Source organism: Trachinotus anak, unplaced genomic scaffold (genome assembly GCF_046630095.1).
Source record: "Trachinotus anak isolate AG129_WGS33_773 ecotype Australia unplaced genomic scaffold, CSIRO_AGI_Tana_v1 ptg000008l, whole genome shotgun sequence".
Classification (NCBI taxonomy): Eukaryota; Metazoa; Chordata; class Actinopteri; order Carangiformes; family Carangidae; genus Trachinotus; species Trachinotus anak.
This window is the reverse complement of record NW_027273859.1, coordinates 1,742,265-1,767,848: the sequence shown is the minus strand read 5'-3', so window position 1 is coordinate 1,767,848 and position 25,584 is coordinate 1,742,265. Positions and strand designations below refer to the sequence as shown.

Sequence of the window (25,584 nt, the reverse complement as noted above, 5' to 3'; positions counted from 1 at the left end):
ACAACGCTCCCTTCATCTCCCACGTCTCTGAAGAGCTCACATCTTTCCACTTTCTGTCTGTTGCTGTCAAATGACTTCATAGCTTCTGAACCACACCTGACATACAGTTAACATTGGTCTTCAGTTCAAATGTACTAAATGATTCATCATATAAGAGATGGAGGACTCCACCGTCTTCCCACAGTTTCCCATGAAACATTTACGTACTGTAACACTGATGTTCATGATAAAGATAAAGGATGTTTTAGTTGACCCTGGTGTCTCTGTCTCTCCCAGCCAGTGCTGGGGCAGCAGCCATCAGGGCTAAGCAGCCTTGCCCAAGTGTCCGCCCTGCTGGACGTCTCTGTCCAGGCCTTGGAGGACACCCAGCCGGAGGGACTGCAGCCGGCAGACATGGTGTCCCTGATCCAGTTGCTGTCTCTGGCTGCTGACGTCCCCATGCAGCCGTCAACCGATGCCAGCAACCACAGCCAGGAGGTCGTCCAGGAGCTGAGCCAGCACTTCATCAGCGTGGCTGACAGCATCATCAGCGAGGACAACGCCACCAAGTGGCAGGCCGTCAGAGAGGTAGCACTCTCACTGTTTGTTAGCCCTGCGACATGTGTGGCTCCTCTCTGTGCAGGTTTGAGAGGCTGGATACAGACACAGTTTGCAAATCTCTGCAATTTATGCTGATGCTGTTTCTCAGTGACATTTTTATCCCGTAGGTACTTAACACAATTAATTTTTTCAGCCATGACAATGTGACTGTGATAAAGAGTTTTCTATTTCATTTTAGTTTAAAGAAGACTATTACCCAGTTTAATAATCTACAAGTTCTCATGGCAGCCACCAAATCAAAACAAGTCTCCAGATTTCTTCATCATTTGTTATAATTGGAAGTACTGAAATTACTTTCCCCCATAGTCTCACCACACCTTTCACATCACGCTGCATGTCACCTAAAATCAGGCAATGCAGCCTGTTTTACTTCACATTTAAGGTGTAATGTTGTTTTTGTTGAAGGCACAGGCTGGTTGACGGCTTCTCTCTGGGCTGTTTTCTTGTATGTTATATAGTATATCCTGAGCTAAAACATTGACTTGACAGGAGTTTTATAATGGAGCACTTCAGCAATTTAGTGTTACACTTTCAGAAAGATTGAAGAATGAGTGGTTAAGACTGACACAGCAGCAGCTGAGATATCCTAACTTATAGTCTCCCCATAAACACTGTATCCTACATTTCCCATACTGCAACTCAAAAGTGTCTTTAGTTAGACCCTCCCTGTCTGGTGAATGCCCATGTGTTTCAAGCTTTATGCCCCAGTTTGTAACACAGGGTTTCTAATGAACTGTTATGTGCCCAGACCAGAGTGAAAGTTTGACAAAGCTCCTCCAGAGCCACAGAAGACGTCGCTCACCCATTCTAACTGAACCTGATGTGTAAAACAGGTGGAGTAACCCTTGACAGTATTTAACAGTTGGTTACATATGTTTCTTTATCACATAGTTCACTTGACCAACAGCTCAGCACAACAGTTAATCTAACATCCACTAATGCAACAAGAATCGCCTGTCAAGTTTTATTTATTTTGTATTCATACTTAAATTCTGATTCAGCTGATTGCAATAATAAGTAAATATCACCAGCATATTAACATGTTAGTGTCCATATTACAAATGTTATATGGGTCACAGTGGACTTGGATAATCAGTCTTTTTAAGCTGCAACTGTGCAGACACAACCCACCCGCCACACACCCCATCCTAGTACATACCTGTTCTATTTTGACCATCTTACAATATATACAGCATTTCTCAGTCTGAGCAGAAAGGTTAGAAATATGGCAGTGGTCAGCCTCTACATACCCACAGCTCCTCCAGCAAGTATGCCTTCGCAGAACAAGTAGAAACATCATCACCACATTACCGTGTAGTTCTTTCCCCATCTCTCTGCAGGCCAGGTATGTGCCTTACAGAGGAAATGGAAATACATTCAAAATAGAACATTAAGATGAGATTAAAATAGCATTCAAAAACAATAAAAACTAGTTTAAATAAGTAATATCAAGATTGCATAAAATCAGGCAGGGGACTTAGGACACCATTTTGAAAGGAGATAAAGGAGACAAGATGAAAAAGATGTTACGTATGTGATTCAGTAGTGAGCTGCAGTAAACAGTGATGTTTTATTCCTGATTTAACTGAGCTGACAGTCTGAGCAGATCTCAGGTTTTCAGGAAGCAGAGAAAATCAAAACTGCTTCACCTGGTTCTGGTTGAGGGAGCACTGAGTAAACCTGTCCCCGGTGACCTGAGGGGCTGGGTTACATCATACAATGAGATCAGAGATGTGTTTGGACCCAGGACCATGTAGTGCTTTATAGACAAGTGTTAGGATTTTAAATCTGCCCTGTGACACGCAGGAAGCCAGAGCAGTGTTTAAAGACCAGTGTGACCAGCTCAATTTTAATCTCATTTGTATTTGTTTGTATTGTATAATTTTTATTTTTTTATCCATCCATCCATCCATTAGCTCTTTGAGGGTCACAAACCATCTCACCGTGAGGCAACACTGCGCCACTGTGCCACCCATTTTTTTAAATATATATTTAGAGTTCAAGAACCTTGTTGTTGCATGCAGAGCAGCGTGGCCCCAAGGGCCAGCAGTGCTGGGAGCCCTAAAGTAATCACTTTTATTTTATCAGGGGTTGAAGCAGCAAAGCTAGTTTAATTAACTGCTCTGAATTGATCTTTATTACTTATATTTTTATTTTTTTAGTTCACGTGTCTGCGAATCATACATTTTTTTGGTTGTAAATATTAAATACTGTGAATGTTCAGTTAACCCCTAAAAGAATAAAGATAATTTTGTTATCTAAATATTTTTTATTTAACCATTTTGGAACTGAACCAAGGAATCGACCGAGGAAATGGCAACGAGAAGCAGAATTGGATCACAATCACAACCCTACTCATGACTCAACACCGATGAAACTGACCGGAGACCTCCTGAACACACACACCGTGTTTCACTCAAATCTAATGAAGGGGGGACAAATGGCGGAGCTCTGAGTGCACAGTTATTGAAATGCTGCAGGCTTTGTGAGGATGAAACAAGTGTGCAATTGGTCTAACTGAAACTAGCTGATGTGACTTTGCTCGGCTTTGTTGACCCTGAAGCCCAATTATTGCTGCTGGCAGATTTAATCTGGGCCCAAACTGCTTCCTGTTGTTGAGCACAAAAGGGCTCAAGCCCAGAATCGCTGCTAGCAGCCAATTTATTTATTTTTGCATAAGTCAAGATTCCATTACAATCAAAAGAATGACCCCTCTTCACTACATGAACAGTGCAACAGAAATTATCAGAAATGCAGCAAAATGTTTTATTTGCTGATTTCAGCAAAAAACAAAATTGCATATATTCATCAGCATACATGTATCGGATAACTATAGATAGAGATATACAGCTGTGCAGGTCAACCAATCCACATCACAGCTCATGTCCTGCCTTTAATACACCTGTCAGTCTTCTGCAGACACTGTACATGCAGATGTGTTTGTCACATCCAGGAGGGACATCTGAAAACTTTTCATCTCCAAGAGGACAAGAGGTGCTCTCAGGGGTTGGGTTTTTTTTAGATGTAACAGCAGACTATGGTAAATTGCAGTAGATAGATAAAGACCTCTGCTGTTTCAGCTCTCAACACTAGAGGGCAGTATGCTTCTATAGATCCAGTATTACAGGAGCTCATCATCAGCACCGGAATGATTACGTTATCACAAGAACAGAGCTGATAACATCGTACCTGCCTCTTGATTAAGACATATCCTCCAATATTCACATTCTGAATTTCTGAACAGAACCCTGCTCTGATCCAGAACCTGCTCTGATCCAGTTCACTGTTGGACCTTTGGGTTCCCCAAACCATATAACCAAATGTTCATATGATTTTGTCACCTCTACTTCTGCACTATTGAAGTGTGTAGGGTGGATTTGTATGGAGTTGTGCCCCCCCCCCCCCCCCCCCCCCCCCCCCCCCCCCAGGGCCTCTCAGTGCTCCAAGGCCACCTCAGCCCAGACTCAATGGATGAGCAGCACTCTGAAAAACTGTGGCTGTACTCATCCACAAACCCACCTCGCTCCCAGCTCTGTCTCCAAGGCTCAGCTCTTAGATTGCATATTCAATTCAGACTGAGGGGTTTCAGAGCAGACAATGGCAAAATCCATGATTGTACTGTACATTATAGGCCTGTCTCCCACCTCAGCCAAACTGAGCGCAGGCTCTGGCAAACAGTTTATGGCACTGAAAGCGTTCTCTTATTGTGTGGAACATGAATGGTCATTTTGAAATGTTCCTCTTTAGGTGGTGAATGGCCCCATGGACGTGGTTAAGAGTATTGACCGGATGTTGATCGGCCTGAGCCCTCGTTTGATGGCAGAGACTGATCACCTGACCATTCACAGCCCCACTATCAGTGAGTCTCTCTCTCTCTCACACACACACACACTTGTCTTGCGTTAGTTGTGAGGACACTCTGACATAATGCATTCCCTAGCCCCTAACCATCACAAATATGTCTGTGTGCCTAATCCTAACCTGATTCTACCCATAACCCTCAGACAGCCCTGTCCACAGATTTGTCCACACAACCATAGCCAAACATGCAAGCACACACACACACACACACACATATTTGATAATCAAACGTGGGTTTTACAAAATGGTGCAGTCTGGACAGGTTTAAAGTATTGCATCAGCCTCTAAGCTTTATCATGAAGGTCGCTAACTAACAAGTGGTAACTACCTTGATACAAAGACAAACAAAAACAGTGATAACCCTTCGTTCTGTTGAGATGAGAGATTCACTTTAAGAAAAAAATCAAGAATCAATCAATCTATATCAAGGAATGGGAAAGTGTCACCACATATTTCACTCAGCAGCCCTCTATTGCTATAGCTGATCTCTCTGTGCATGCTGGGATAACATGAAGCTTTGTTGAATACACTTGTTTTCCGTCTTACATAGGGTTAGGTGAGGAGACTTGTATCAAGGTTGATCAGGCAGAGATTTCTGTCTGTTTTTTCTTCACCAGTTTCTAGTGGGCAAGTCTCCGTTGGAAAACGATGTCATCACATACTTTTGTGTGGCAATAAAGGATTCATAATAAGGATTTTATTTCGTAAAATAAAAATCTGGTTTAATACAACTCAGGACTGTAGCTCCTTCGGTTCTTTCAGTTGTAATGACAATGTACTCAGCCAAGTTATTCTGCAGATCTAAAGAAACCACCAGGTTAGTCAAAAGGTTAACAGGAAAATTATAACCCAAACTGTCTGTTGTAAACATACATCATAGGTTACAGCCTGAGTACCTGGTTCAATGTGAGAATACACAAAGAGAATTTAGCCTAGCTTAGCACAAAGCCTGCAAGCAGGAAGGAACTACTAGCTTAGCTCTGTCAAAGCCAACATGTCAAACATGTCAAAATTACCACTTCAAGACTATATGCTGCAAAGGTCATTAAGACGACACTGTCAATTAGAACTGAATGACCCAGAGGCCTGTACTATGAAGCAGGATTTGAGGTTATCGAGGTAACCTCAGGTTTAACTCTGGGTTTTCAGTCCTACAATGGTGGTTCACTTTTTACTGTGGTAAATCACCATGGTAACTAATGCTAAACTCCTAACCTGCTCCAGGGCAGGTTAAATTCAGAGGATCAGATCAAACCCTGTCAACTGCCAAACTACTGACCAATCAGATTCCTGGAAAAATTTTATCTGCGTCTCTACAGGAGCCTGACGGGAAAAAGAGTTTAGAATTATGTGGATGGTAATAACAAGCAGTAGATATTTATATAAATTAGTCGATTCGTTTTGCTGTTTGAGTCTTTCTGTGTGTCCACTCTGGTTTTAAAGCAGAGCTTCTAACAAACAGAGGAGAGTTTATCACACTAAATAACTACACCATAACTATTATAGCTTCATTTGAACTGAACATAGATTCTTTAATCTGACAGGATTCCTGACAGTGATGAAGCTTTTACTCTCTTCATCACTGCAGCTCAGAATAACAAGACTTTATGACGATAACTGGAAACTAAACCTCTGATGTGTCTGACAACACATTTTCCATGATTATAAATATAAACATTTCAGTCAGATTGACCTCATCACACATGAACTACATCAGTAAGACACTTAATAATTCATGCACTTATCCTTAGTCTGTCTTTAATTTCTATTGTTTATTTTTACTCTAGTCATATGAGCATATTGTTTATTTTGTATTTGTTTATTTTTCACCCTGTTGAACGTCACATTTGGATGTTGCTGTGAACAAAGTTACCAACAGATATCAGTTTCTTCTCATATCATGTTTAGTCATAGTTGATGTTGCTTAAAGTTAAATAATCTGCCTCTTTCACATGAACACGCTTGCAGCCAGGTAGGTAAACCCAGGGCTAACTGAACTAGTTGATAATCAGCGTCATAATACCAGAATGGTCAGTGTTAGGTTCAGTCAAGCTAGATAATGAAACAATATCCTGGGTATGCTGAACTTGCTTCATAGTACAAGGCCTCTGGGTCTACATTTACATTTACATTTATAATCATTTGGCACACACTTTTATCCAAAGCGTCTTACAAGTGAGGGATAATACTAAAGCTACAGTGCAGTGGGAAACCTTTGTGTAAGTATTAGGTTTTATATTGGTTTATATTATCTTATATTTTTATTATTTGTATTATATGGCCTGCCTGGTAGATCTCCAAGAATGCACACCTGGTAGTTCTACCACAGTTCTACAACATGTGTCATTTACTGTGGGTCTACTTACCTCTTTGTGTGTTCCTGTGCCTTACAGATTAGAACAGAGGCTTCTTCTTCTTGGCAGACTAGGCATGGTTCAGTGCATTGCTGCCTCCCAGTGGTGTAGTTGCATCATTTCTACTTTTGCCCCCAAACACCTCTATCTTAAAATATAGATCTGGGGTTTTCAGGAAGTGTACTGTATCCCTTGCTCTCCTTTATAAACATTCCCTCAAAATTTAAATTGATTGCCTAATTTGCCCAGTTTCTCTAATTCCATGACTTAAATCCTCTGAGTGAGCAATGTATCAAGACATGTTGTAGTATAGTATTAGTATAGTATTCACAATCATCATCACTGTGATTCTCCACTAGCGTAAACCGAGTTACTAGTTCATCTTACCCTTGTCAATTTTATCTCATCTTTCTGAGGCAAGTTTACTTTATTGCCAGGTTTAACTGATGGGTGGATGTTGTATACCTTTCTCCCTCTGTTGTCTGCATCCAACCAACCATCCAGCCATTGATGATTCAGTCTCTCACTGATGATGCTCCAGCACTCTGTGCCAAATGGCACACGCACATCTACACGATGTCTGCCTAAACTTGCCCTATCCTCAACCTCATCACTCTTAACCCCAACATGTGCTGGCAACCCCCAAAATCAACATGTTCCACCCACCACAGTGTCCACAATAAATCAATTAATTCTGCAGAGGATATTTAGGCAACCTTCTACTCTGACAGTTTTGCACAAGGGAGAGCAAAGAAGCCGAATCCCACTTTTCTGCTTTCAGGATCTCTTGAGGGATCAGTGTAAATATTTATGGAGTGACTCCACCATCTCCTAAGATGTTCCTCTGCATATGCTATATGATTTCCTATTTCACTTTCTGACAAGACCATCAGTCATCAACCTCTATCCACAGCCATTTAGGGACAGGTGGCCAGCATCCAGAGGGCCCTACCTTTATTTCACTGATTTCCAGTTCCTTTGACTATTGTCTCACAGAATTTACATAGCTGCCCCTACGAATCCTAATACTAACATTTTCAACTCCCAGCACTAGAGATTGATGTCCCAAAGCCTTCTAACTTAATACAATAATTTAGCACAAATTTAGCATGTTGCAACCTCAGTGGAGCTTTCTCCACTTCCACCAGCAGTGCTGGTATATTGTCTGGAATGCCCCAGAGCACAGCCTCAGAGCTCTGGCCTAAAAAACATCCGTATCACAGCCTTATAATAATCTGTAATGAATTCCTATCTGCCCCCCATGAACATTCACTCATAACCACATAATGCACTCACACCTCATAATATTTATGACCATCTCAAGCTAGCTTGCAAATACATATGTAACATTAGTACACATTGTAACAAACGTTAACTTAATTCACAACCTCAAATTTCCCCATCTTCCCAAGTCTGTTTACCTTTGCTGAGAGTTGTTCTCTGAACCTATCTCAGTTCGCTTTATGAAAACTCTGCCACAGAGGTTTTCTTCTGTACCTGCAAAACTTCTCAACTTAAAATGGGGAAATGATCACTGTTCATGGTGTAATGATCCATGAGATCCCATTCCCCTCACCGAGCTAAACGCAAAAGTTATATCTATGCATGACAGACTTCCATTGCCAGCCTGAGATCTTGGGCCTCTGCCATTCAACATCACAGGCAAGTATTTATCCAGAAATTCTTCTGTTAACGCATCATTCTTAACTTTGCTTGGGCTGCACAATAAGGGATTATGAGCATTTAAATCCCCACACTTGCTGAAATTGACACATTACTCCATATAACTTTTCAGTTGGAGACAAGGTTTGTAAAAAGTTACTGAATTCCTTCTCTTACAAGCACTGCACATCCTGCCAAGTAAGTAAATGAACAAAATCCAGTCAATTCAGAGTTGGTTTCAGCAAGGTCTCTAGTACATTTATTAACACTATTTATCTACAAATCTCCATATCCACAAATTTCTTTAACCCTTGCCTCAAGTCTACCAAACCCAACTGGAGGATATAAAACACTAATAGTCTAAATATCATCCATCTTTCATATAGTCATTTTTTGCCCTTCTGTCTCTTGAGGACCCATAGCTGTGATGGATAGATGGCTCAACCCCTCCAATCCCAAGGACCCTTTCAGTAGTCTGCACCAAAATTCTTACCACAGTTATTTTTGGTCTGCTTCACATCGCACACGATTTCAACAATACACACTCATGACTTCTATCAATGTGTCCTCCACCACAACTACGATCTTATGATCTGAAATCTCAAGCTCACCCCCACATTTTCTGCATCTTCCTGTTCTTCGGCATGCAGCTGCAATATGGCCACACCTCTGGCATTTGAAACATCTTAAGGGTGACTTTCTATGTGGATGAACTTTAAAGGTGAAACCCTAGGAATACCCTCTCTGGGAGCGCAGCTTCCAAAAATGTTACCACAACAGGCTTGGTCATGTTTGGTTCCAGAACTCTTATTTGAGTAGCCTCAGCAACTTTCACTCCGTCAATGTTCCCTATCAACTCCAATGCAACAGCTTTGGCCAACAGAGCAGCAGACTTGCAGGACACAATCCTTGCATAAAAGATTTTGCCCAAATCTTCCTTCAGTGCCCTAGGGAGCCAATTAAGGTTGAAGGAACTAGACCCTTCTGACCTATTTTCCCCTTACTACTACCCCAACTCTCCCGACCTTCAACCTCAGTTTGCATAGTAGGAGCAACAGCTAAATTCCTCTATATCCATTTGATTGCTATCTTATTGTTGGTTTGTTGACTGGCAGGGCTGGTTGTCAGACCCTAGTCGGAGTCCAGTCAGCATCATCCAATTTTTCACGTTATCTGAGAGGTAATTGCTGAGTAATGACTAAAGTAAAATATCATGGTGTTTTGTGTGTGTATTTGAAAAATTATTGACTACTTTGTGGTTGAGAAAATGAAAATTTATTTTGTATATTATGTGATTAATTAGCCTAGTGGGAGGGGCTTTTCATAGTTAAAAGGGCTGTGTCAAAGATGAAGGAGTTGAAGATGACAAAAGAGGTAGCAGCTACTTTGCATTGGTACTGATTGCATTGGTGATTTTTGGACTGTAAATGGTTTCTATGTTGAGTTTTCCCCATCTCAAACTTTGTTTTTCCTATTCGTAAATGAAGAAGAATTAATTCATCTCTATTATCATTTTGAGCCCAGTGATGGACTGGACTGAATTATAGTGGGGAGTATTAGGTGAGCAGAATTTGCACTATTATTAGTATTTGTTCATTGAACGTCTAAGCCTCAAATAAATTTTCTTTTAAGAGTTTTCCTTACCTTGGCACTGTACATAAGGATTTAGCAGGAAAAACATTCAACTAGATTCCTGAGATAAAATGATAAAAGTTCTAACTTTTCATAGTTCCACAGAAATGTGCTAAATTTGCCATGGTAACGCCACTTGAGCTCAGGGTAATCAATTTTGATTGAAATTCAAATCTGTTCTGTTGTTTTGATCATGTAGTTATTAAAAATGTCAGGTGAGAAGAATGAAACCAAACAGAAAAATGAGAAACAGAAACTAAATGTGATCCGAAACATTTATCTCTATTATTTTTACATATTTTCATTTATGAGAATATACAATGCAAATCTCTAAACATGGATTTAATGATTATATATATATATATATATATATATAAATCATTAAATCCATATATATCCATATATATAATAATAATAATATATATATATGGATATTTTTAATGATGTGACTTAACTTCAGAACAGTTGAATATAAATTGTGTAAATCTGGTCTTTTCTGTCCTTCCTTTTTGAAGAACTGGAGGTGCAGCAGCACACACTGCAGGAATCATTCAGAGGAGTGAGTTTCTGTGGGCCTGACACAGAGAAACAAACCAACCTAGACTGTATTTCAGTCCCACATCAGAAGATACAGGATCTCCATAACAATGGTAGGAAAATGCTGCAAGACACAATCATCTTCCTCCACTTGCATTTACAGCAGACACTTATTCAGACTTGTCTATCACAGCGCTGAGTGTTTGCAGAGAGAAGACACATTTTACTCACCCAAGTCTCGCCAATGAATGCAATTGACAATGTACCAACAGACATGAATGTAGCATGCATTCACCTATTTACACTCCCAAGGTCTCACAGTGAAGTGGAGATGGAGGAGCATTGTTGAGTTTTGCAAAAACTATTTCTCTTAAACAATATGTGATCCTAAATGAACTACATTTCCCTTGGTGCTGTTTTTTTTATTTAACTGTCTGGTGCAATAAGAAGAAATCTCTGTTGTGACAAATGTTCAGGCTTCCAGAAGCTCACATTGGTCAACACGTGGTATGGCTCTCTGCCGCCTCTTTTCAGTCCTGAGGAGAACATCACTATGGTTCCTACTGTGACAGATGGCAGCCAGAGGTAAATGGATGCTTTTTTCATTTTCTATGTTACCATCACATTATGGGATATTTTTGCACCACATATAGCAGTACAGTAAGCAGATGACTTGTGGGTTCGGGCTACTGACCTAAATAATATTTCCACGTTGGGCTACATCCACAGTACTATGTTTTCATTTTAAGATGGTGTTTTAAAATAAAAAACAATCACTATCCAGACAATTGTTTTAGCTCCGTATCTGGGTCCATACTAACACACCTGAAAACACATACCTACATGACCATTCATGTACACTGGGCATGCATGAGCCAGTGTCAATAGGAGGCACATTACCTACTCTCAGCTGTACCTGGCTGATAAGTTGCAGAAAATACTACATACGAGGAAAGCAAAGGCAGCTGTAGCGTTAAAATGCAGAATTGAACTGGACAACAGCTGCTACCAAAACAACAAGGATAGTTACGCTTGTAATTCATTATCCATGTGGCTTTCACGACTGAGTAGTCAAAGGTGATAAGCCATGGTTTTGGAAAATTTGCCTTTTCTTATTCTTCTTATTCTTTTCTTATTTTAACATAGTGATCGTAGGATTCATATTGTTCCAGATGCCTGCAAACTAATTTTAGCTCGTTTTCCAAACTCCACTGACAAGTTGCTGAATAAAGTAACTTCAAAGGTCACAAAGCTTCAAACAAGTGCATTGAGTGTCTTTAGTGCGTCCCAGCTGAGTTCATCACTTTTTTGTGTCCCCTGGAAACAATTCTGTTGTTGTTGTCTGTGCTACTTGCAAAAAGTTATTCATTTGGTTGTGTTGTCAAATTGATGACAAGACATTTCCTCAACTTGCTTTCCTTAGGTTGTAGTGTGTTGAGTTTTCTCGGTCCCCGAATTACAGTACATACGACAGGACTAGAATTGTCCGAGAGTGCCAGCAGGTCATGCTAATGAGCTTACATAAATGTTATGCAACTGTAATTAGCTAGCTACTTTTATTAGCTCCACCTGTCTTTGACAGGTCAGTATGTATGCTCCAACAGTGGCTCATGGTTCTTTCCCACAATAATGCCAACTGTTTTAGCAGTTTAGCTAACTCCTCTCAATAAAACTATTAAAAGGGGGAAAAAATCTACTGCCATTTAAAATGTCATTTTTTTGTGGAATTTTAGTTTTGTTTTAACAAACGATTAGGATAACTTAACTGTTAGGGCTGTTAACAAATATTCTATTTGATTATGTAATTGAATTGGGAAAGTAGTTATATCTTCCATTGTATTGGGTTGTCCTCTTTTTTTAAAAGGAAAAATCAAATCATTTTCAGACAATTTTGACAGTGCTAGTGTTCAACAGTTACAAGTTTCTGTTTTAGCTTTTAGAATAAGATGTACAGATCTACAGAACACAGGCTTATCTATGGTGGACACAGTGGACACAGCTGGAGATTTTAGGTTATTTACCATTTACTAAGCTGAATATTTGATGTTTATTTTGTCACATTATTAGCAATTAGGTGGGTGGGTAGTGAATTCATATTATCTCAATCATTAATTATGTGAATGTGAACCTTACTAATTACCATTTAACTTAATGAAAACAGCACTTTTAAGAAGCCTTTGTCATTCTGTCATCGTGGTAAGACATTATTTTTATAATTGTATAACATTTTATTTTATATTTGTGTAACATTATTTTTATTTTTTATTTTTTTGTTCTTTCTTGTTGTAAACCATATTCCATATTCAGGTTTGCAGCTCACACCTTATGTGTGTTGTTATAATCTATAAATCTGTATTACCAGGTATTTGGGCACCGTCCTGGGCTCTTCAGTCATATCCACCACCGCGTTGGGAGATGACCAGCCAGTTAGCACAGCAGTTCATTTCCAGCTCCAGCACAGAGTACAGGTTAGCTCTTCGAAATTCCTATCGTCATCGCCACCATTTACTTCCTAATTAAATATCATATTCATTCTTTTCTATTTCAATATTTCCCACAGAATCCCACTGGTACTGTGTATGATCCAGTGTGTGCCTTCTGGGATTTTAATCTCACGTATGTACCACTAAATATTTTTGAAAAAGTACAACCAATGTGGAGCTCTCAGATTCCTCAGTTATCTTACCTGTGTCATCAAAAAAAATTTGATAAATGCTGCAAAAGTTTTAGATAGGAAAATATTTTCATTCTTGGCGTTCCTGTGTGTATGCACTGTTTGTGTCTACACAGTCCGGAGGCTGGTGGGTGGTGGAATACCAGAGGCTGCGAGGTGGTGTCCAAAGAATATGGATACACTGTGTGCCACTGCAACCACACCACCAATTTTGCATTGCTACTGCAGGTTTATGAAGCCCAGGTAACATTCCTCTCTCAAATTATCACTGTGTTTTGTGTAGGCTTTCATCTACAGCATGTGCTGCTATTTACAGCTCCCGCTCTGTGTGTGTGTGTGTGTGTGTGTGTGTGTGTGTGTGTGTGTGTGTGTGTCAGAGGAGCCCAGAGAACGAAAATGCACTGCAGGTGCTGACGTTCATCGGCTGTGGAGTGTCTCTGTGTGGCCTCCTCTTCACCTTCATCCTCTTCATCGCTGTGGGGTGAGTCACAAACGTCACAGAGTGCACTCTGTAAAGCGCCAAGGGTGAAAAGCATTTCATAAAACTCTGCCAGCTTCACTTCAATAAATGGGGGGAAAAAAAACTGTAGATATGTGAACAGCACCGCATTTGTGAAACATTATTTTAAAAATTGTGAGAACTACTGTGAGATCCTCACTCAAATACTCATGCTGTGCGCTTACATTAATTTATACGTGTGTGTTTAATTGTCCAGTGTCCCTAAATCAGACCGTACCACTGTCCACAAGAACCTGATTGTTTCCCTGGGCATCGCTGAGCTGCTGTTGATGTGCAGTGACTGGGTGTCTGTCAACGAGGTGAGATTACAGAAACAACATATTTGTAATTTCATAGGTGGAGCACAAAAGTAAAAATGTTTTTACTATTCTTTCTAAAATAAAACTGTGTTTGTAGAAAATTCTCTGGCCACAGAGGCCTTGATAGACCACAGTCTAATGCAGTCACAAGACATGACTGGAAGGTTATGATACAATACTCACACCTACTTTTCACAAATCATCAGTATTGAATGGTAACAGGTTCTGAGATCATTTATGCTAGTAACACAATTTCTGTCTGATGTCATGTTAGGTATAGAGCCCATAATCAATATTTCTATATCACCAGTTGATCAAATATCTGTCTAATTTGAAGGGTCACACAGAGCAATGAACCCTCAGAGAAATATCATAAACTCTGCAGTGTCCCTCATCTTGGCAGTGCCTGACTCTGCCCCTAACTCCTGGCTAATCCAAAAATGGTCAAAGAGGTGGGGTGTGTGGACTTCCCTAGTTAAATGTGGCTAGCATAGGCTCCTGTTAGCATTGTTAGCTAATTAGCTAATTAAAAAGCTAAGCTAACAAGTCAGGAATGGTGAGACACAGATACCTGCTAATTAGTACTAACATTAAAAAATACCTTAAAATACAGGAGAACAGACTTCCTCATGTTCTGTTATTCAATTAACAAACAGCAAACTACACTCACTGACCACTTCATTAAGTACACCTGTTCAACTGCTATATGCATTGCAATATCTAATCAGCCAATCACATGGCAACAACTCAATGCATTTAGGCATGTAAATATGGTCAAGATGACCTTCTGAAGTTCAAACCAAGCATCAGAATGAGGAAGAAAGGTGACTTAAGTGACGAGACGTGCTGGTCTGAGTATTTCACAAACTGCTGATCTACTGGGATTTTCCTGCACAACCATCTCTAGGGTTTACAGAGAATGGTCCCAGAAAGAGAAAATATGCAGTGAGCAGCAGTTCTCTGGGAGAAAATGCCTTGTTCATGCCAGAGGTCAGAGGAGAATGGCCAGACTGCTTCGAGCTGACAGGAAGGCAACAGTAACTCAAATAACCACTCATTACAACCAAGGTATGCAGAACCTTGAAGAAACTATCCCTCTTGTGTGGGGGATATTTTCTTGGCACACTTTGGGCCCCTTAGTACCAACTGGGCATCGTTTAAACGCCACATCCTACCCGAGTATTGTTGCTGACCATGTCCATCCCTTTATGACCACAATGTACTATCTTCTGATGGCTGCTTCTAGCAGGATAATGCACCATGTCACAAAGCTCAAATCATCTTAAACTGGCTTCTTGAACATGACAATGAGTTCACTGTACTGAAATGGCCTCCACAGTCACCAGATCTCAGTCCAACAGAGAACCTTTGGGATGTGGTAGGACGGGAGAGTCACATCATGGATGTGCAGCTGACAAATCTGCAGCAACTGCATGATGCGGTCATGTCAATATGGACCAAAATCTCTGAGGAATGTTTCCAGCAACTTGTTGAATCTACGCCACAAAGAATTAAGGCAGTTCTGAAGGCAAAAGGGGTCCAACCCAGTACTAGCAAGTGAGTTGCCAGTGAGTGTATGTTATCTGTCTAATATTTACATGAAATATCCTCCAAAAGTGACTCCGATTAGCTGAGGTGATGACAAGCACGGCTAGCAGCTAATACTGTGATGACACCGACCTGTCACTCAAATCAGCCACACCCTAAATTATGCATAAATTTAAGCCTAAAAAAATTGAATTAAGGGGGAAATTAGCTATAGAGACTAAAATACAGTTTGTTTGTTTTTTTGTTTGTTTGTTTGTTTTTTTCTGCTCTAAAGTTAAACATTTTACCATCTGTGGAGACTGACTCAGTTTTTCAAGTGACTATTCACTAAATTGCAGTTTTTGGCACTTCAGTGTGTTAGCTTCATGTTCCAGTCCTGAAGGTTGCTGCTTGATTTCAACTCTTTTTTGGTTTTATGGCCAACAACTTTACTGTTCTGGTTCACCCTCAGTGCTCTCAGCCTTGTTTTCAGCAGCTGTAGGCAACAGCTTTCAGCAAAATGCTCACAAAAGCTCACTGTGCACTGCCCATCGAGCACCAAACAGCAGACACTCACAGTCAGGGGCAAGTTGGTGCTAGTTAATTACTAAATATGCAACAATCAGGATACCTTAAAAAATCATCTGTGTTGTTATTTCTGAGAAGTCTAACTCTCAGTCTGCGTCATCGGGACTGTGGGTGTGTGGTTGGGTCATTGTGATTGCATCATAAACAAACAACCCCAGCACTGTCATGGGGTAGAATATTGTATCTTTTTAAACCTGCAGGCAGCGTGCTTCATGGTGACTGCACTCCTCCACCTCTTCTTCATGGCCTCCTTCTCCTGGATGCTGGTGGAGGGCCTGCTGCTCTGGAGCAAGGTCGTGTCCGTCAACATCAGTGAGGACCGCAGGATGAAGCTCTACTACGTCATTGGCTGGGGTAAACTGAATGAATCATGACGTGGTTAAACGGCACGAACCCTGAAGTTTAGAGGGATTCAACACTTGTCCAGCAGCAGAGAGTCGGGGAAATGTTTGATTCTATCCCCACAGCTAGACTGCCATCATGGTTTTTATTTTACAGCTGTATCAAATAATTGTGGTTTACAAGCAAGTAAGCCACAGGCAGTGAAATAAGAGAAAAAAAACAATGACAAAGTGCTTTGACATGAGGGTCAGGATCCTGCATCATAACACTTTATCACACCATTTCCTAACCCTGGTTAAAAATGTACACAACACACACATTTTGTTACCTCATGATAATGTGATAATTGATCCTGAATCATGATCTTGGTATCAGCTTTTATTTGGAACATATTTGCTTCCACATTTGCTCTAAATTGAGTGTAAAACATCAGACTTTTCTTCTTGTTTATTCTGCTTGATTTGGAAGAGTTCTGGTATAAACAGCTGAATCATAGTACATCTGATTTTCGAGGAGCTGTTTAGTGACTTATGTGATTTATGCATCTTAACAAAATGTGTCTGTCACATTTTACACTGTGCATCTATTTGCTTGGTTTTGTTTGCATTAAATACTGTTCATGTGTCATTTAGATTAAAACATAACAACAAATGTTCATCACTGCAATTTCCTGAGTCAGATCAGGTTAAAGAGCAACAGGAGGAGAAAACTTCTCAGTCGCCCGTCAAACAGAAAAGAGGAAGAAGTGACAAATGATTCTGTCTCTACAGTTCAGTGTGCTGTATAAGACAGTGCAGTTGAAGGACACATCACTCGTCTCACATTTACACTTCATGTGTGTTCAGAAAAAGGTGATGACCTCAGCTGTAACGTACACTGAGAGTGGAAGTGACTTTAGCCTGGAGAACACTCAGCTGTACTTCTGTTAGATTAATTAAATTGGATTAGATCAGATTCAATTAGATCAGATTCCATTAGATCAAATTCAATTAGACCAGATTAGTTAGATTAGATTAGTTTAGTTAGATTAGGTAAATTGGATTAGGTTAGTCAGATTAGATTAGTTTGATTAGATTAGGTAAAATTAGTTTAGTTAGATCAGATATATTAGATTAGGTTGGATTACTTAGATTAGATTAGGGTAGTTAGATTAGATTAGATTAAATTAGATTAGATTAGATTAGATTAAATTAGATTAGATTAGATTAGATTAGATTAGATTAGATTAGATTAGATTAGATATTCTATACAATAAATACAAATAAACTATCAATTCAAATTGTCCAATAATTGTCTTAGATAATCTTAGTGAGACTGCATTAATTGCATTACAGTAGTTAGATTAAGTTAGATTAGATTTAGTTAGGTTAGTTTAGATTAAATTAGTTAGAGTAGAGCAGATAGATTAGATTAAATTAGATTAGATTAGATTAGATTAGATATTCTATACAAATAAACTATCATGAGTAAAAACTAAGATAAGTGTTTATTTCCACTGTGATTCCTGGAAATTATTTCCTCATTCTTCAGAACTAAAGCTAACACAGCTAGATGAGACAGGATTCTTGTCATGATTTGATCTAAAACTTGCACTCCTTAGAGACTATGGAGGGTTAGATTAATTCCATAACATAGGTCCACATTTCCCATAAATCCCTTTGGCTTTACTTTTGGCTTTTTTCCCCCGAATGGTCCTCAGGATGGTAATGGTTGTCTGTTATCTGTCTTTGATCTTGATCAAGACTTCTGTCCAGATGTGTTTAAAACATGTTGCAGATGAACACAAACAAAAACATGAGGTGCAGACGCCATGAAACTGAATCCACTCCCCAGAGGATGAACCCTTTCCATTTTGAGAACCAGTAAGAATGTAATGAGAGTGTTATGAACATCCTAGCCTCCTGGAGCTGCTAATGGAGCTTTAGAATTGCTTGTTCGTGCTAGTTATTGTAATATATAATAGCTGTTGTGATGCTGATTTATTCATGTTAGTGTTACGTGATGTGATGTTATGCTATACTGCAACCTTAACCCATTTAAAACCTCCTGCAGCTGCTACTGTTACATAAAGCTACACAATGGGCTGAGAACAGTGTGTGAATAAGCACCACAGATATCCAGGTGTTCCTCTCAGCTCTGTGCAGATGTGCTGAATGTTCCCCTTCAGACTAAATACACCAAGAGAGCACAACAGACTAAATATTCTGTTTAATACAGTCACTGCTCCATGAATATCTGTCAATATTCACCACAGTTCATCTCCTGTTTCTGGATTGTTTTTCAGGACTACCTGTTCTGATAGTTGGTGTAACACTGGCAGTATCAGTGGACAAGTACAAGGCAGAGGATCACTGCTGGCTCAGTGTGAAGACCGACACCATCTGGGCCTTTGTGGGACCTGTTGTATTTGTCTTGGCGGTATGTAATCTGTGTGTGTATGTGTGTGTGTGTGTGTGTGTGTGTGTGTGTGTGTGTGTGTGTGTGTGTGTGTTTGTGTTTGTGTGTCATGACTTATAATGTTTTACACAAGTTTATTAAGTTTAAAGGAGGTCAAGGCAAAAGAAGGGACAATAATAATGATAATCTGATATCATCCGTTTATACAGCAACAGTTTGAACTCTGTGCTAAAAGCCTAATGCAATATTTAGCAGTGTTTTGATGAGCAGGGTCTCCTTTGTGTATAAATCGAACACAAACTGACGCGCCTGCTCTTTGTCATCATTTTGATCTCACTCCACTGATCCACCATTGCGTGCCAAGAAATGTAGCAGAGCACTAGCAAAAGGCAGAGAAGAAGAAAAAACATTTACAAACGTCTTTACGAATGTTTTATGATAAAGGAAACACATTTAACATTTTTTGTGACACCTTGTGGATACAGGGTCATATTCCAGACTCAAATCCCCAGAAACCCAGAAAGTTATAGAAGCAAGCTTCTAAATGAAGATGAGCTTTTGCGTTCCCACTCTATACTTTGTCTACATTTTATTTTTTCCCACCTCAGACAGGCAGGGAGCACCTAAAAAAAGCAGTGATGTCCATCACTGAACGCTGTGATTTCCTGCAGCCTGAGCAGGAGGCTAAACTTTCCCTTCTCTCCATGTGAGCTAAGTGGATCTGCAGCGGCACATCTCGTGCTTGCTGGAGGCCATGTTGATGCTGTTGTCTTCTGCCTGCAGGTCAATGCAGTTGTGCTGTGTCGAGTTGTCATGGTGACCGTTTCCAGTGCTCGTCGCCGTGCTAAGATGCTCAGTCCAAGCTCAGCATCAAAGATGCAGACCTTTGACCTCACCTGGTGAGATACAATGGCTTCTCTGCCTCTCTCTCTCTGTCATCCTCTCTCTCTCCTCCTGCTTTTTGTGCTCTGTCTTTCACAAGTCTTTTTCTCTTGTGCACCCACGCTCCCTCTCCTTCCCTCCCTCTCTCTCTCTCTCTCTCTCTCTCTCTCTCACACACACACACACACACACACACACACACTTGTTGATTCCTTCTTGGTGGAGCCAGCAACAGTCAATAGAGACAGTGTGAGAGAATGGGAGTTTAGGTTCGGGAGTCTGCTGTGGGAGTTGTAAGGGCTTATCAGCTGAACACCTGGTCCCAACACAACACTGTGTGTGTGTGTGTGTGTGTGTGTGTGTGTGTGTGTGTGTGTGTGTGTGTGTGTGTATGCAGCACATCTAGGATCTATATCTACATTCTACCATCCAATAAATTCTGATACTTCTGAAACTTTTAATTTTGTCTTTAGTCCACCTTTGAGAGCAACAGTTAAAATTGTAACTTTAAAGTTGAAAGTGTTTTTGTTATAGGGGCTTGATGAAAACACAGGTCTGACAGGCAGAGAAGCCCATTCTTACTATAAATTTGTTATTGTCTGAATGCACATCAATTATTTCACCACATTTAACAGAAATACTGTTGTTTTTATGATTTCTGAAGTTAAAGGACAAAGCTGTCTATAAATTCTGTAAAGAAGACTCAAAATCACTGACCTGCTTAATGCTCAATTATCGACATGAAACACGTTAATAAAAATACTCAAATATTGCAAAGGAATTTATTCGCTCAAATGAGGTGGTGAAATGGAAACACTTTCATTTAATTCAAGTCGAGGCACCTGCCGTGTCATGCCTCAGGGAGCCAGCTCCAACCGAGAGGCAAACTGCTGGAAATCTGACGAAAACTCAGCTTTATTCTCATAACGTCACTCAGTGGAAACACAGACCATTCACAATTGCTTTTTATCAACTTTCCTAAAAAAAATGCTTCACTTTGCACCAAAATCCATTGGAAGCCCAGGGCAGGAAAGTTGCGGAGAGAAAGGTGATGACATGCAGTAAAGGGCCACAGGTCGTATTTGAACCCAGGGCTGCTACAGTTAGGACTGAGCCTTAATGGTGCCCCACTCCAGTTACTTCTTAAAACAGCGGGACAGTTTGTGTGCACTACTCTCTGCTGTTTGCATATAATATAGTGTATCACGATATTTGGGCTCAACTGTATTGAGACATTGAATTTTGGATATCGCCCAAACCTGCTCTTGAGTGACACTTTGCAGTCACCTCACCTGTCATCATACAGCCACCTGCCAATCACTGCAGTTAGCAAGAGTGTTCTTTCCAGTACAAAAAAATGAGTAGACAAAAAAGTACACATTCATTTTGCCTGAGGGAGCCACTACAACACCAAACATGCCCGTTACTGTCCTCAGAACATGAAGGTAAGAACCACAGAACTGAACCGGTTGAAGGCGTCGTATCAAGCCTCCTGCAGAATAATTGTAAAATCCGTGTCACATGAGATCAGGCAATGGAGGCTTGACTGAGAGGAGCACAGGTCTTAGGCAAACACAGAGTCCCTTTCTGGACGCTGAAGTCCTGATGTGGACTTTGTCGCTCTATAAACTACGTCACCACACTTTTCCCTTTGCTCCTGTCATCATTACTACGACCACTAGATGTCGCCTAGTAACAAAACCTAACTCATAATAACCTGCTGACAGACGACCTGTGACCTCGTTTTGTACAGGACAGTCTGTATTTCCAACAGCAGGATGCTGTATATGGGACTGAATCATAATGAAGCACAGTGTGTGTGTTCATGGTCTCACTGATGCTCTCCGACAGAGGATTAATACATATGAGGCTTTGGTTACAAATACTTGTTAGTAGAAAACATTCATTGTTGCTTTTGGATTTTTTGTGAGATTTGTTGACAATAAGGAAACGATAGAATATCACAGTCTCATCCTTTTAATAGTACCGCCTTGTTTCCTATTACAGCCACCGTGCCTCAGCTTTACATACATATGACAGCCAGTCAGAGGCTGAGCAGCAAACATATTTTCCCCTTTCAATGTGTCAGGCCTGTTTACGTTGCTATGGTTACAGGATGATAGTACACACATTTCTAGTAATTCTGCCGCAGCATATTGTATGCAAGCTTGTGCAGTTTCTAGGAGCGTCGCCGCGGATGCTGCATGATGATTTCTGGTAAAACATATAAATATGCATGGATGTTAAAGGGTCGATTCACCGAAATGACAAAAAAGCACATTACCCTTGACAGTGCACAGACATTTGCTGTGAGCAGTTTTCTCTGAGACGACTTCCTATTGCATAAAGAGTCCCAATGAAAAACATTGACAGTGAGGTCTGTGGAATGTCCAGGGCAGTGAGAACAATCGCTCTGGGAAGAGCTGCTGATGTTGAATTTTTTTTAAATGTACAAATGAAAGTCCATTCACTATTGTGTTTTGGTGGCAGCAGAAATCTCACAGACATCTCAAAACCTAGACAAAATGGATCCAAAATCTTCTGTAACTAGATCCCTCAGGAGGCAGGTGAGAAATCTAGGTTAACCATCCAATTAATACACCAAATAGCCTCATGTTGTACTTGTACTTGTGAGGATTACAGATAAACGGATTATAGGATGCTTGTATTCATTTTCTGTCAGTCCTAATATGAACTTTGTGAGGTTAATACAGTTCAGTACACTAGCAAAGGTAGGTGTTACAAATATATCTTAAGACTAAGGAGAGACCAGGATCTCTTTTCACATTCTGGTAAAAAATCCTTCAACCCAACATGTAGCAGCTCTCTTCCATCCAGAATTTCTTTTCACACATTTTGTCTTAGTCTGATGAAAATTCCACAACGCCATTCCCCCTCTTCACTATGTCTCTTCATTCCCTCACAAACAGCCGAAAGTAGATGTCTATGCCAGCTCAAGAGTGTTATGTGAATTCAGGAGATTAGAGGGAAAACGACTTTCAAAAATAAAAGGGAAGAGCCTTCTCTTCCCTTTTATTTTGAGTGCTCGCTTTGTCCTTGCAGACACAGTGCAGTCTGAAAACTCAATCTCTCTACCCAGGTGCAGCAGTGTGACAACAATAGTGGTTTGAACAAAGGCAACCTTTTCTGCCTTGCCCCGTGAAATGGTTATTGGCCATATAAGCACCAGGATCATTGAAAGGATGATTGCAAAGGAACAGGAGTATGACTGTTGTAGGCATAAAATCTATAGCTGTACAGAGATGTTTGATGTGGATTCAAGGAGGAAATATTCGAGAAGAAAATCTCATCAAAATACCTTGAAAACTCAATTTTGCCGGGTCCTTCTGTCGGCCTATACTCATTTGTGGTACTCAGGATTTAAATGGGGCCACAACATTATGTGAAGTTTTATTTTGACTGGTCTGTTGGACGTGTCTCTAATTCATGCACAGCCTATATGTGCATTTATGATTTGTGTGTGATTGTGTGTGTGCAGGGCTGTGACCCGTCCAGTTCTCATCCTGCTGCCAGTGCTGGGTCTGACCTGGCTTTGTGGGGTCCTGGTCCATCTGTCTGTTGTGGTTGCTTATGTCTTCATTGTTCTCAATGCCTTCCAGGTAAATAAACAACCTCATTTTCATATTCAATGATTATGATTGATCATAACCTTGTGCCGTAACTGGCTAATGTCCGTTTTTAAATTGTATATGTATTTCTCTTCAATTTACTTCATAAATGTGTTAAAATCTGTGTTGGTGAGTGTTTCTCCTTTACCAAGATCCTCCATCAACCTGACAGGTGTGCAATTTTATCACACTAAATATTTCCACAGATCTTACACATTTTGAGGTGGTGTGCATTTGAGACACTGAATGTCCACTAGAGCTGCTGCCCATGAAATGAACATTCATTTCACCATCAGATGTCTCCAAAGTCGTTTCTGAGTGTGTCGGTACATCCAACCAGCCTCTCACTCACCACATGTTACCCACATGTTTGAGACGCTCTGGATCTGTGTGCACGACAGCGTGATCCACTTCCTGCTAATGTCCAGCAGCTTCAGAGCCACTGGAGAGGAGGAGACAATCAACAACCTGATCTGAGTCTGTGTGAAGAAGATGTGTTGCACTGCATGTCAAACTAAAACTGCACATTTTAAAGTGGCCTGTTATTGTTACAAGCCTGAGTCACACCTGTGCAATATTCATGCTATGCAATCAACATCTGGATATGCCACACCTGTCAGGTGGGTGGTTATTCTTGGCAAAGGAGAAATGCTCACTAACACTGATTTAAACACAGTTGTGAAGACCTTTTGAGGGAAAGACGCCTTTCGTGTGGTTAGAAAGTTTTAGAGCTTTAATTTCAGCTCGGTGCAAAAAAAAACAAAACTGTTGCATTGACCATATTGTTGTGCAGTAACCAGCAAATGTCCATTTTCAAAGCAGCTACAATTGATATGTGTTGAATTGTGTGTGTGTGTATTTGTGTGTGTGTGTGTGTGTGTAATATAAATATATATATATATATATATATATATGAAAACAATGGGAAATGTGTCAGTCGCTCCTCTTGGCTGTGCAGAGTCTCAGCTCATTGTTTAGCTCTCTGGGCCTCAGCTTCACTGATCTGCAGCTGTTTCCAGTGGAAAAAGCTCTGGGCCCAAAACATAATGCACAAATGAGAGTGCTGCTCTGTAGCTGCTAGATGTGTAAAGAAGCAGTAAATAAGAGTTCACCACATCAACCTCAACAGGCGATATGTCAGTGTTGTGGTTTACCCTGTTTCTGCTGCCCACAAGAGACCAAAACAAAAAGCCGTTATTACAGGTTTAAATATAGGGCCTGGAACACACCGGCTGTGTGGCGTGTGTCTGCTGGCTGCAGAACGTCTTGATTTTCATTTTGGCGTCCATGTTAACGTGTTAGAGCAGAGACACTGCCCGTGTGACACACATGGAACGCATGTCCCTCGCATCACAGCTGTGTCATATCAACTAGAGATTCAGCATCTCACCTATTTTCACACATGACACACACATCTTGCAGCAAAAATAGACAAAGAAAGGACCTGTTCATCTCATAGTGACATCATACGAGCACACAAAACTGACACCTTTCACTAAAGTTTCTGTCTAGACTGAATCTGACTATGCCACAGACATGAAAAAATATAATGCGGAAACAGTGGAGTTTCAGAGGCATTTTATGTCAAAAATAAATCAGAAATGAATTAAAAATGAAGAGAAAAGTATCCTGTAAACAATATATGTAGAAAGATAGAGGTGGCAGGAGTAGTGACACAGCAGACAAGCGTAAAGTCAGCGATGCAGCAGCCATACACACACAACACAGCCAGTGTGTTCCCACTGTAACACAAGAATAATTAAAGTTCTACATGATGAATTATTCATAGTCAAATATTAACTTATTAAAATGTTAGTATACATAGAATTAGAAAAGTCTTGACTGGTAAAACTGTTCTGGTCTCTAGAGCTAATTTCCTCCTTCATGACAACTGTATGGGCTGAATTTAATGTAACTCACCTGTACATTTTATTAAGGACTAAAGTTATGGAGAATTGAGGGCGTGGTTTCTTTGATTGACAGGTGGGTGAGTGTATGCTTGCTACAAACCTACATGCACCGAAGTCTCGGCTCCACACACGCCCCACCTCTTTGCCCATTTTTGGATTAGCTGAGACGT

At 40.4% G+C, this 25,584-nt stretch overlaps 1 protein-coding gene across 1 annotated transcript in view; it reads left to right on the top strand.

Moving 5' to 3' along the window:
• Positions 1-25,584, top strand: part of adgrd2 (adhesion G protein-coupled receptor D2) — a 44,518-nt gene that overhangs the window by 5,028 nt on the left and 13,906 nt on the right. The window contains exons 7-19 of the mRNA XM_071481800.1: positions 277-567; positions 4,348-4,459; positions 10,625-10,759; positions 11,123-11,231; positions 13,009-13,114; positions 13,207-13,262; positions 13,437-13,563; positions 13,698-13,801; positions 14,037-14,139; positions 16,455-16,608; positions 18,881-19,014; positions 19,777-19,892; positions 23,375-23,495. Coding sequence (XP_071337901.1) covers positions 277-567; positions 4,348-4,459; positions 10,625-10,759; positions 11,123-11,231; positions 13,009-13,114; positions 13,207-13,262; positions 13,437-13,563; positions 13,698-13,801; positions 14,037-14,139; positions 16,455-16,608; positions 18,881-19,014; positions 19,777-19,892; positions 23,375-23,495 — 1,668 coding nt within the window. The remainder of the gene's footprint in view (positions 1-276; positions 568-4,347; positions 4,460-10,624; positions 10,760-11,122; positions 11,232-13,008; positions 13,115-13,206; positions 13,263-13,436; positions 13,564-13,697; positions 13,802-14,036; positions 14,140-16,454; positions 16,609-18,880; positions 19,015-19,776; positions 19,893-23,374; positions 23,496-25,584) is intronic.